The sequence below is a fragment of the Periplaneta americana genome, chromosome 1 (genome assembly GCF_040183065.1).
Source record: "Periplaneta americana isolate PAMFEO1 chromosome 1, P.americana_PAMFEO1_priV1, whole genome shotgun sequence".
NCBI classification, from domain to species: domain Eukaryota; kingdom Metazoa; phylum Arthropoda; class Insecta; order Blattodea; family Blattidae; genus Periplaneta; species Periplaneta americana.
Window position 1 is genome coordinate 196,116,471 of NC_091117.1, and position 12,163 is coordinate 196,128,633.

A 12,163-nucleotide genomic window follows, 5' to 3' on the forward strand; every position below is an offset into this window, starting at 1 on the left:
TAGGAACAAAACTGCTGGAAGGATCGATGGCTGTAATGGCGACTGTATAAGTTGTTATCTGTGCTGCGCTAGCAAAATTTTGCGAAATTCCGTACTGCCATCTCGTTCAAAGAAAAGAGAGCATAAAAATTTATTTCTTGAACGGAGGGTAGTAATAACTGGTCCGTTGACATGTTCGCTCATAAGCCATTAACATATTGTTTTTACGTCGTGCTCATTACAAACAATACAGCAGAACTAAAGCAGAACACACCGCCATGACATAACAGTGCACGATGTCATTCGTCTGCTAATTCCCGCCCTATAAAAGAACCAATCAGATTCACTGATGGCGGGTGATGGAGACTGCCACCACCTCTGCAAGCTGATGGCACCGGTGCGACACCGGTGGAGCATCAGTGACTCCATCGGTGAAATTCGGAATACCGTGATGCCATCAGATTGCTCAGCGCTGAGATTCGGAATAGGCTGTTTGAGAGAGGAACAGATGTTGAGGGTGTTTGAGAATAAGGTGGTTAGAGAAATATATTTGAGGCTGAGAGCGATGGATGTGAGGGAGATGGAATATGATGGTAGAGACTGGATTAATCTTGTTCAGTATAGGGACTGATGGGGGCTTATGTGAGGGCGGCAATGAACCTCCGGGTTCTTTAAGAGCCATTTGTAAGTAAGTAGAATGTGGAGTGAATTATTCCATTAAGGCGAATTACTGACGTCTAATTTGAATGAAATTGAATCCATAGCTGGTACTTCAACCATTAATGAAATCGAAGCAATTGCTTGTCCATCAACTGCCTCCCACGAAGAAGGTAACAACAGAGGAACTGAGCCAGAAGAAGTGTTCCAGGGAATCCCAATACATTTGCCAAGAACACAACAGACAACAGAAATAACACGATCAACACCTAAAGCAAAGATAAAGGAAAACTTGTGACATCTGTGAGTAGAAAGTTGTTCTCGAGCCCCATGAGATAGAAAACAAAAACTAACTGCAAGCCGAGGATGTCCGTGATAAGGGCGACCTCCGACTCGGCGTCATTCTGTTGTGGCCTGAATCACTAAAAGGAAAAGAGAACGCCAAATAGATCGCCAACCATTTGTAATTACCAGTTCAGCCTGAAAAAAAATCCAAGAGCATAAAAAAACATCATGACAAGGAAGAGGGAAATTTACTTTCTCTAAAACTCTTTGTACCTGTCAAAGCAAAAATGGTCAAATCCCAGTGGCGGTGCGTCAATAAGAGCACAAGAGCACGTGAACACCTTGTTTCCATTAATGCACGACTAGTTTTATTATTTAATACCGTATTGATGTAGTGGGGATGTATAATATCAGAATCGAGTATTTTAAACTTCCCGCATCTTGCATAAACTCTTTATGTAAACTTGGCAACACGTGTTCACGTACAAGCCATGCTCCATTCAAGAAGGTTGCAGGAATTTCACGCATGCGCGGGAGAAAATTGTCTTTCGCTGGCCGCTTATGACTCGTCAAGAGCACAAAACGTTAAGTGAACAGTGAATCTATCCTGCAGATGTCAGGTGCATCGATGCCTATCGTTCATGTGCTATATCTCGAGGAGGAAATTTAATAGTCTGTATTTTAGCCTGTAGGTGTCAGCATTTCTCACTTTCGAAACGTTTACTTTGTGTAGATGTGTGTACAGTGCTGCTACGAGAGTGTAGTTTGTGAATTACTATACTTCAATGTCAGCATAATAGCATAGTTTAGCTTTCAAACACGTGCTAGTTGAATGTGATAGTGGTATGAATTTAAATATCTGTATGGTGGTGTATATTATTTAAGGATAATATTTACTGGCATGGGTCATTTCACAGTAAGTTTCGTTAGTCACAGGACATTCAGAATGTTATGTATCTAAAACTAATAAATATATTCATGTCCTGTTTTTTTTAGTTTTATCCAGTTCAAAATCTGCTACTAATTTCGTATTAGCTCAATGCAATATTATTATTTACTGAGTAAACAATAATAAAATACAGTGTTAGTTACAGGACCACTTACTGTGGAATGACCCAGTAATCAATCTATGCGAATGGGATTACAGGCTATAGTGTATCAGTGTGTTGTGAACCAAAATACATTACTGAACACACGCTTTTGTAAATAACGGCACTATGGTATGTATTAATTTTTAACAAACGTAAACAATGAACTCTGTTCAAGCAATTTTGAACAGTAAAGAACTGGGTAAACTGGCTTACTACGAAATAAAAAGACTGGGTTTCATTATTATTATTATTATTATTATTATTATTATTATTATTATTATTATTATTATTATTATTATGCAGAGCTGCACGCATTGCATCCTTCACCTGACATAATTAGGAACATTAAATCCAGACGTTTGAGATGGGCAGGGCATGTAGCACGTATGGGCGAATGCATAAATGCATATAGAGTGTTAGTTGGGAGGCCAGAGGGGAAAAGGCCTTTGGGGAGGCCGAGACGTAGATGGGAGGATAATATTAAAATGGATTTGAGGGAGGTGGGATATGATGGTAGAGACTGGATTAATCTTGCTTAGAATAGGGACCAATGGCGGGCTTATGTGAGGGCGACAATGAACCTCCGGGTTCCTTAAAAGTCAGTAAGTAAGTAAGTAAGTAAGTAAGTAAGTAAGTAAGTAAGTAAGTAAGTAAGTAAGTAAGTAAGTAAGTAAGTAAGTAAGTAAGTAAGTAAGTAAGTAAGTATTATTATTATTATTATTATTATTATTATTATTATTATTATTATTATTATTATTATATGTTTTCAATTTATGTACGGTTTTTTCGATAGTGAAACATTGGAATCATGACATGACATTTCATATTAGGCTAAACGTACGATTTCAAATTCTCTTCGATTTTGGAACACAAAATTGTGAACACACATAATATTTTATCACGAGCCGCCACTGTTAAATCCTATCCACAGAAATATTAATGATGAAACTCAAGTGAGACTGCGTTATTAATTATAATTCACTGCTCAAAAACAGAAGGTAGGCCTATAGTTAGCTACCATGCCAATGAAAGTATGAGCGTATATTATTTCATTTTTACCTTCTCTCTCTATTACAGGCGCGTCGGGATATTTCGAAGTAACGCGAGACATCTCTATGTACACCAAAGCGAACATTTTTGATAAGGTAGGAAAGAGGACAGGTATCGCGGTTCGACTGTCAACTGTCATTGGTGAGAGTGGCAGTGCGGACACTTTGAGGTGAGTACCGTCAACCATTGCAATGGCTCGGAGACTGTACAATAATTAATTATTGTTTTGTTTTCATAATTACCTTTATGCTCGACCATGCCGAAATGTAGTAATTATACACCTGGTAGAGCTCATTAAAGTACACCTATTCATTAAAGTTCAGGTTTTCCACCAATCAGAAAGCACCATTGTAGCAATATGAAAGCACAAGTATCGATTATTCTCGGATATGCAATCGAAAGACAACTAGCGAAACGTCACGGAGGCTGGGAATCCAATACTGTCGCAGAAGGTTATGATCTGTTACTATAATAATTAGCGTAATTGTAAATAATATTCAAATAAATTCAATTTGTTCATCTCGTTTTTCAATGTCTAAATCAATTTCCAGGTTATATCAAGATTAATGTTCATTTTACTCTCTAGATTATATCAAGGTCAATTACATTTGTTCCTCGGAAAAAATCAATACTTTCGCTTCTACGCACATCTCATAATTAAAGAGATATTGCACAAGGTCACATCCGCTCCTCAGTCAGATAAGAATAATATGAATACTTATGAATAATTTCAAGTTAGAAATATGGTCGGGCATAAAAAGTCGTATGAAACTTGCCTATAATGGTAATTAAGACGCTAGTATGAAAATTATGAAACTCGCTTGCGCTAGTTTCATAAACATACTCGCGTCTTAATTACTACCATTATAGGCTCGTTGCGTAATGTACTATTTTCTCATTTGTCTCATTTTACTTACCAGAGTAATTATTCTAAAGTTTTCTTGAATCCCTTCCCTGTTTCGTTTTCTTAAAATAATGCTAACACTAACAGAACACCCATGCCCGAGGCGGAACTCGAATCAACAACCCTTCGGACCAAACGATAGAGCAGTGAATCTCTTTTTGCTAGCGTATCCTCAAAATACATTTTTTTTTAACCTTCGTGCCCCCAAAAGCAGGGTTTAAGCCTCAGTCGTATTTATCGCGTTTTGCTATTCGATTTCTAAAAATGGAACAAACCTTCAATAGAAATGTGCAAAAATGCGACAACCACATTGGACTGCAGAAACAAAGATGGTATTGGAGAAAATGAAATCAGAGATGTGTTTGAAATAATCTTCTGGAGAATCTGAATTTAAATGAAATGCTAATGGCATGGGGATGTTCACAAAGATATTGAGCAATAGATGTTCAAGAATGGATTTAAAAAAGTTGATACAACTCATGTAAATTAACAACTTAAGTGAACAATTTCTTCTAATTGATTGATAAAGTTCCATCGCATACTGTAAATTGTGAGCGAGGATTTAGTTGCATGAATCTTGTAAAAACTGGAATTAGAAACCAGCTTTCAGTAAGAAGAGTTACCACTCTGCTAACAATAAATCTTGAAGTTCCTACTCGTAAAGAATTCCAATGTTTAGAGTGGCCATAAAATAACGTATTTTAATGTGATGTAAATTCAGCAGTAATTGATTCTAAACATGCAGTAGTGGGAAAAAAAAAAAACCGGACCGAGCCTTGTAGCTGATTTCAGAGCCTTGTTCACTCTAGAGCACGATAGACTGGTGACTAAGACTTTCGTGGTTCGAATCCTGCCTGGGAAGGATGCATTTTTTGTTCCTTATTCAAATTTATTCCCAATATTTTTCGATTGCTGGTAAAATTCATGTTCTGGGAATAATAAGTTAATTAAGTAGTAAATATCGCTGCAATCGAAAAGTATTGGAAATAAATGTGAATAAGGAACAAAAAAAAGTTTCCTTCCCAGGCAGGATTCGAACCACGAAAGTCTTAGTTACCAGTCTATCTTGCTCTGGAGTGAACAAGGCTCTGAAATCAGCTACAAGGGTCGGTCCGTTTTTTTTGCCACTAATGTATAGGCCTATATCTACTTACATAAGTATACTATGTCTAGAGTGTGGTAAGATAGATTGAAAGTAATAAAATTCCAAGAAGCAAATTACATAAGAACTTTTTGTTTCTGCATACCTTATTAATTTTGATACTATAAAACATGATTTGCGATCGTCATTTGTTTCCCGCATAGATAGTCGACTGAAAATGGCTGGTCCGTTCAAACGTTTTGATGAAGTCAACATTAACGATATAGAATTTGAGTAAATCAATTAATATCTATTTTATTGTGTTAGCACAGTCTAATATATAGAGTCACGAAGCTCAATACGTAAGGAATATGCATCCATAGATAGTTGCTAACCATTAGGATCGCTACTATCGCCTAATAACAGACAATGCGAAATAGTACCGGCACAGTCTTTTGTTCCTAGTACCCTCACAACTCAAGCTTCGTGACTGTATATACTAGACTGTGGTATTAGAGTACTTTATTTCTTGTAATCTTTATATACTTTCTCATGTTTTTATCATTTCCCTAGCATTTGTTTCTTTGTTTGCCAACATTGCAAACTGCAAATTCTTTATGGTACTATAAAACATACTTTTCGATCGTCATTTGTTCACTGCATAGATAGTCAAATGAAAATGGCGGCTCCTTTTAAATGTGTGGATGGAGCTAACATTAGTGAAATAGAATTTTAGTAAGTCAATTATTATTTTATTGTATTAGAGTACTTTATTTCTTCTAATCTTTATATACTTTCTTCTAATCGTTTAATAGTCAATTAAATCCCACTCGAGTTTTGATTTTCTCTAGATAAATCAAAACCTCTAGTGAGATTACTATTGATATAATCTGTTTATGCTCGACCATGCCGAAATGTAGTAATTATACACCTGGTAGCAGTCCTTTAATGCATGTAATTAAAGTACACCTACTCATTAAAGTACAGATGTTCAGCCAATGACAAGTCAGCTTTGTACCGTTATAAAACCTCAGCCAATGACAAGTCAGCTTTGTACCGTTATAAAACCGCAAGTATCGATTATTCTCGGATATGCAATCGAAAGAGAATTAGCGAAAAGTCACGGAGGCTGGAAATCCAATACTGTCGCAGAAGGTTATGTTCTGTTACTATAATAATTAGCGTTAATTGTAAATAATATTCAAATAAATTCAATTTGTCATCACGTTTTTCAATGTCTAATTTAATTTCAATGTTATATCAAAGTTAATATTTAGTTTACTCTGTAGGTTCTTATAGGCTGCCAAGGTCAATGTGGACATCTGTTCCTCGGAAAAAATCAATACTTTCGCGTCTGCGCATATCTCACAATTTACGAGGTATTGCTCAAGGTCAGTTAGATACAAATAAAATGAATAATTTCAAGTTAGAAATATGGTCGAGCATAAAAAGTCGTATGAAACTCGCCTATAATGGTAATTAAGAAGCTCGTATGAAAATTATGAAACTCGCTTGCGCTCGTTTCATAAACATCCATACTCGCTTCTTAATTACTATCATTATAGGCTCGTTGCATAATGTACTATTATTTGTGACTGATTTCATCTTCATGTATCTATATTAACAAATCTTACAGGGATCCCCGTGGTTTTGCCGTAAAATTCTACACAGAAGAAGGAATCTGGGACATAGTAGGTCTTAACTCTCCAGTCTTCTTCATGAGGGATCCGATGAGATTCCCTCTCTTCATCCACTCGCAGAAGCGGAACCCCGTTACGAATCTCAGGGTAAACTACTCATAGTAAATTACAATTTTTTTGGATTACATTAGATTAGATTATTTATTAGATTCTATGAATTCAGACAAATCCTATATGTACCAAACGAATTTAAAATAATAATTGAAAGAAGCCAGAATAACTAATGGTAACTAGTATAGTTTTGTGTTATGAAGAACGGTTTCCCTAACAACTAGTTTCTGTGTGGGAATTCTAACTTTCAAGGTTTATCAACAATAGCTGTAAATACAACAAAAAAAAAAAAAAACACGGTCGTGCAAAATAGTAATAGGGTATGCGTTTCAAGAGCGGTATGTTGAAGTTTTCATGTTCGAGGAAAAGTTTGAAAAAGCGAAACGTAGTTGAGCTTTTTTAATTTCCGAGAATTGAAAGAAAACATACCGCTCGTGTATCGTACATTATTTTGTGCGAAGATCGTTTATTACATACCTGAAAGAGGAATTTCTAATTAGTTGCAATGAAATCTCCATCTTGGTTTCTGTTCAATGACGGAAAATTTGTAAAACAAAAATATCTATGTTCAACATTGTTGCTTTAAAATGTTTTCTGTGTTTACTATACTCCAGCAGGCCGTGATATACGTCTGTCTTTTTTTTCCCCCAGTCCATAAATGCGAACTTAAAACAAACGGTAAGGTTATGTAATGACTTATTTTTCATTTTAATATTTTAACAATATTATTTATATAACATATTGCAGTAATAACATCGGCATCTGGAATCTTGTTGATTTTTTCACGGCTTCCTTAATGTTACTTGCATCACGAATCCAGTAACTGTAGTGGAGTTGTAGAGTTTACTTAATTTTTGCAAATATTTAAAAACAATAATTAACAGTGCAATTTAGGTGAAATTGCAGTGGTAAGTTTCCAATTTATAAATATTACTATATTGAACGTCTCTAAAAATAATATGTTAGAAGCCTAAAGCAGTAAAATCAATATGTCACTTAAGCGGTAAGAAGAGGGAAATTGTTATGTGTGTTCGGTTGGGAATACTGAATGTGGAATTTTAGACTTACCACGGATTGGTTTTGTGCGGAAAACAAGCAAATACGCACGATCTCGCACATAAGTACTCGTATGTTTCAAGCTGAATTTAATGTTGACCGTTGATCGGACAAATGAAGATCCTATTGAGACAATCATGATGAAATGTAAGTGCCTAGCATACATTCTTGTTTAGGGATTTCAAATATTCCTTTACACTGAGTCTTGTTTTCATGTGCAGTACTTATTACAGCACATCTCAAACGTCATGTTACCTGCAATAGGAAGAACTTTGATTGTTAAAGTAACTCTTTAATTTGTCCAAACGATGGCGTTCCGCAGTGATTCGGTATTAGATGTCGAATTTTTATAAAGCAATATTTCATGAATTGATTTAAATCCCGGGATTGATTGTAATATATATTTGATATTAATCTTTTTTATGATATGTGTGTATAATGTAGTCATTAAAATTAAAAAAAAATCAGATAAAGAGAAAAATTAAAATTAAATGTATTTAATATCTGTAAATATAAATGTTTATTGTCACGAATTTACGATTCAGTTTTAAGTCGTGTAATAGATTTTATGCAGATGAAAACACTTTGAGGAATTCTGCTCAAATGCGAATGCACTAAAAATGCATCATTATGAAATATCTGTTCTACATATCACATAGTCTTTCTTTCAACAGTGAAATCTGACTCATCCCGTTCTATATTGTTACATTTATGGTAGCAAATATTGGAGCGCATGAGGTCAAATGAATTTATTGTCAAATGCCTGGCATTAGAAAACAACAACATTTATGGTAGCATCATAGTACATACTAGCTAGAGTTCAGCCTGATGCAGTGTACCACTCAACAATGAACATACTGATCTTTCAGGATAGAGACATGGTGTGGGATCACGTAACGGAGAACCATGAGAGTCTATGCCAAATTCTTCGGGTGTACTCGGACGCCGGCACACCATGGGGGTTCAGGCACATGGATGGCTACGGCATTCACACGTTCAAGTTCGTCAACGCCCAGCACAAAGCGATCTATGTCAAATTCTACTTCTTGGTAAGGAAAAAAAAAGTTTTATTTAACGACTGCAACTGCAGAGGTTATATCAGCGTCACCGGATGTGCCGGAATTTTGTCCCGCAGGAGTTCTTTTACATGACAGTAAATCTACTGACATGAGCCTGTCGCATTTAAGCACACTTAAATGCCATCGACCTGGCTCGGGATCGAACCCGCAACCTTGGGCATAGAAGGCCAGCGCTATACCAACTCGCCAACCAGGTCGACTCTTGGTAAGGATCCCTCTAGATCTGCCCAAGTCCAAATCTTTAATAATCGTTATGTTCTCCACCTAATATGTTCAATAAAATATATCAGAATGTAGCGACGATTGGGAATCTTTCCGAAAGATCTCTTGCAATCTGAGGGTAGCTTTATCACTAACTGGGAGCTCGCTCATTCACTGTAATTGTAACTGTAGATGCAATAGAAAGATCAATCAATCAGTCAATCAATCAGTCAATCCAATCAATCAATCGATCGATCAATCAATCAATCAATCAATCAATCAATCAATCAATCAATCAATCAATCAATCAATCAACCAACCAACCAACCAACCAACCAACCAACCAACCAACCAACCAACCAATCAATCAATCAATCAATCAATCAATCAATCAATCAATCAATTCACAAAGTGCCTCCATCGGACCCTATTTGTAGCCAACTTCTCAATAGAAACATAGCTACAATTAATTGCTAATACTTCGGAAAACGTATTAGTGTCTTTCACGTGTTAACATGTTTCGGCCTGCTATTGGCAATCTTCAGAACTGGTTGTTGCTGGTCTTGGCGCCTTTTGTTTTGTTTCCTGTGGGGATGTGTTTATGTAGTGTAATGTGGAGTCAAAGAGTGTGTGTGTGTTCTGAAATTGAGTTGTGTGTTGAGAATTTCATTTGGGTGTGTTTTTGTCCAGAACACACACACTCTTCGACTCCACATTACACTACACAAACACATCCCCACAGGAAAACAAAACAAAAGACGCCAAGACCAGCAACAACCAGTTCTGAAGATGGTCAATAGCAGGCTGAAACATGTTAACAAGGTAATATAAAATTTAACACGTGAAAGACACTAATACTACGTTTTCCGAAGAGATATAGTGTTAAAAGTTGTATAATCAAGATGTGTAATTGGTAATGGTTACCAGGGCAATCGGAAGATGTCAAAGACATTGAAGCCTAATATATACAAGGTGGAAGTGGAATAACCTTGTAGATTTAAAGGGACGATAGGGTATACTCAATTGAATGGGGAATCTATATTATGTTTTGTGATTAAATGCACGGTTAATTAGAAAATTAAGTTTGAAGTTTCAGCAGTCCTGCAACATCGCCGCTAACACACTCTACTTGTGATACAGATGTAAGAGGTCAACGAACTAGATGTGTTGCGGAGGTGAGCTGTTCTCTGCCTCGATGTTGCCACTTGCGGGCATCGTGCAGTGGCTTGAAACTAGAGGTTTTTAAAATTAAATTTACACGAAAACCGTCCACGCTATTGAAATACGTCAGAGGGATAAATTATTCTTTATTAAAGGCTGTGTGATGTATCTTGTCTCACTGTGAAAAGAGAGAGAAAGGAGCTATGTCTTACTTTGTCTGTACTCTGTATTGTTATGGCGATGGGAGAGTGTAGCGATGCTGTCCATCCATCCAGTGGCGGAAGGGACTAGTTGATACATTCTGTAGCGCAAAATAAAATAACAAAATATCTCTCTTCGTACTGTGTAGTTCCGTCACTGAGCTTGTCTTTCAAGAAACTGAGTTCCGGTAGCCTGTACAATAACAAGGTTTTGAAAGGAATCCTGAAAATTTACAACCCTCCTATAATCTCCACCCTCATTTGAAGGGACTTGGTTTTATTGCTATTGAGACAAGATATACCTTACCAGGTATAGATTTCCTATCGATATGGACAAAAATCACGATCCTACTCGTAATAGTTAACGAATAAGAGGTCAAACATTTGAAAGAAAAAAAAAACATAAAACTACGAACTTTTCACCAATATGATATTATAGTTTTTTGTTACATTTATTTAGGGATACGACATTAATTAAGGCACTTGTGTAATGTATCCCCTCAGACTGACCAAGGCATCAAGAACTTCACTTCAGCAGAAGCGACTGCTAAGACGGCGCAGGATCCTGACTTCGCTACCAGAGACCTGTACGACGCCATAGCGGAGCATAGATATCCATCCTGGACATTCTGCATTCAGCTTATGACATTCGAGCAAGCCGAAAAATTCAAGTGGAATCCCTTCGACGCCACCAAGGTAACAATATAAACAGATACATTTCGCAAGTATTACTCAACCGCTGCGAGTGGAGTCGCGGGCGTAATGTGAACTATCGCGATGACGTACCGTATTTGCTCGCGTAATTTGCGCACTTTTTAATTAACTTTGGCCACTGAAAAACTGGGGTGCGTAAAATATGCGGATTTTTCAAATAAGAGGTCCTGTTCTGAGTTTATCTCAATTAGTATATGTATAGGTAAGTATTTACGGTAGGGCTAATTTTCTATACCGGTAACTTGTCTCTACCAAGGACAAGCATTGTTAAAGTAGCGGGACTTTGGGGTTTCTTTCTGAAGCAGGTACTTCAGTTGCTGGTGAATGACCTACGATGGACTGTAGGGAAGGAAAATCCCTACTACACTGAAAATAGTAATATACGTTACAAGAGCGGTATGTTGACGTTTTCATGGTCGAGGAAAAGATTGAAAAAGCGAAACTTAGTTGAGCTTTTTTAATTTCCGAGAACATGAAAACAAACATACCGCTCGTGTATCGTACATTATTTTGTGCGAAGATCGTTTATTACATACCTGAAAGATGAATTTCTAATTAGTTGCAATGAAATCTCCATGTTGGTTTCTGTTTAATAACGCCAACTTCGGAACACCAAAATATCTTTCTTCAACATTGTTGCTGTAAAATGTTTTTCTGTGTTTACTATACTCCAGCAGGCCGTGATATACGTCTGTCTTTCCCCCCCCCCCAGTCTATAAATGCGAACTTAAAACAAAGGGTAAGGTTATGTAATGATTTATTTTTCATTTTAATATTTTAACAATATTATTTATATAACATATTGCAGTAATAACATCGGCATCTGGAATCTTGTTGATTTTTTCACGGCTTCCTTAATGTTACTTGTATCAGGAATGCAATAAGTTTCGTGGAGTAGTAGACTTTACTTAATTTTTGCAAATATTTAAAAACAATAATTGACATTGCAATTTA

General features: G+C 36.4%; 1 protein-coding gene across 2 annotated transcripts in view; it reads left to right on the plus strand.

The window, feature by feature from the left end:
* The window catches only part of LOC138706226 (catalase-like), a 92,994-nt gene that overhangs the window by 51,313 nt on the left and 29,518 nt on the right, over nucleotides 1-12,163 (plus strand). For both annotated transcript variants that reach the window (XM_069835273.1, XM_069835280.1), the window contains 4 exons: nucleotides 3,090-3,231; nucleotides 6,684-6,834; nucleotides 8,724-8,903; nucleotides 11,000-11,191. In XM_069835273.1, the coding sequence (XP_069691374.1) occupies nucleotides 3,090-3,231; nucleotides 6,684-6,834; nucleotides 8,724-8,903; nucleotides 11,000-11,191 (665 nt within the window). The remainder of the gene's footprint in view (nucleotides 1-3,089; nucleotides 3,232-6,683; nucleotides 6,835-8,723; nucleotides 8,904-10,999; nucleotides 11,192-12,163) is intronic.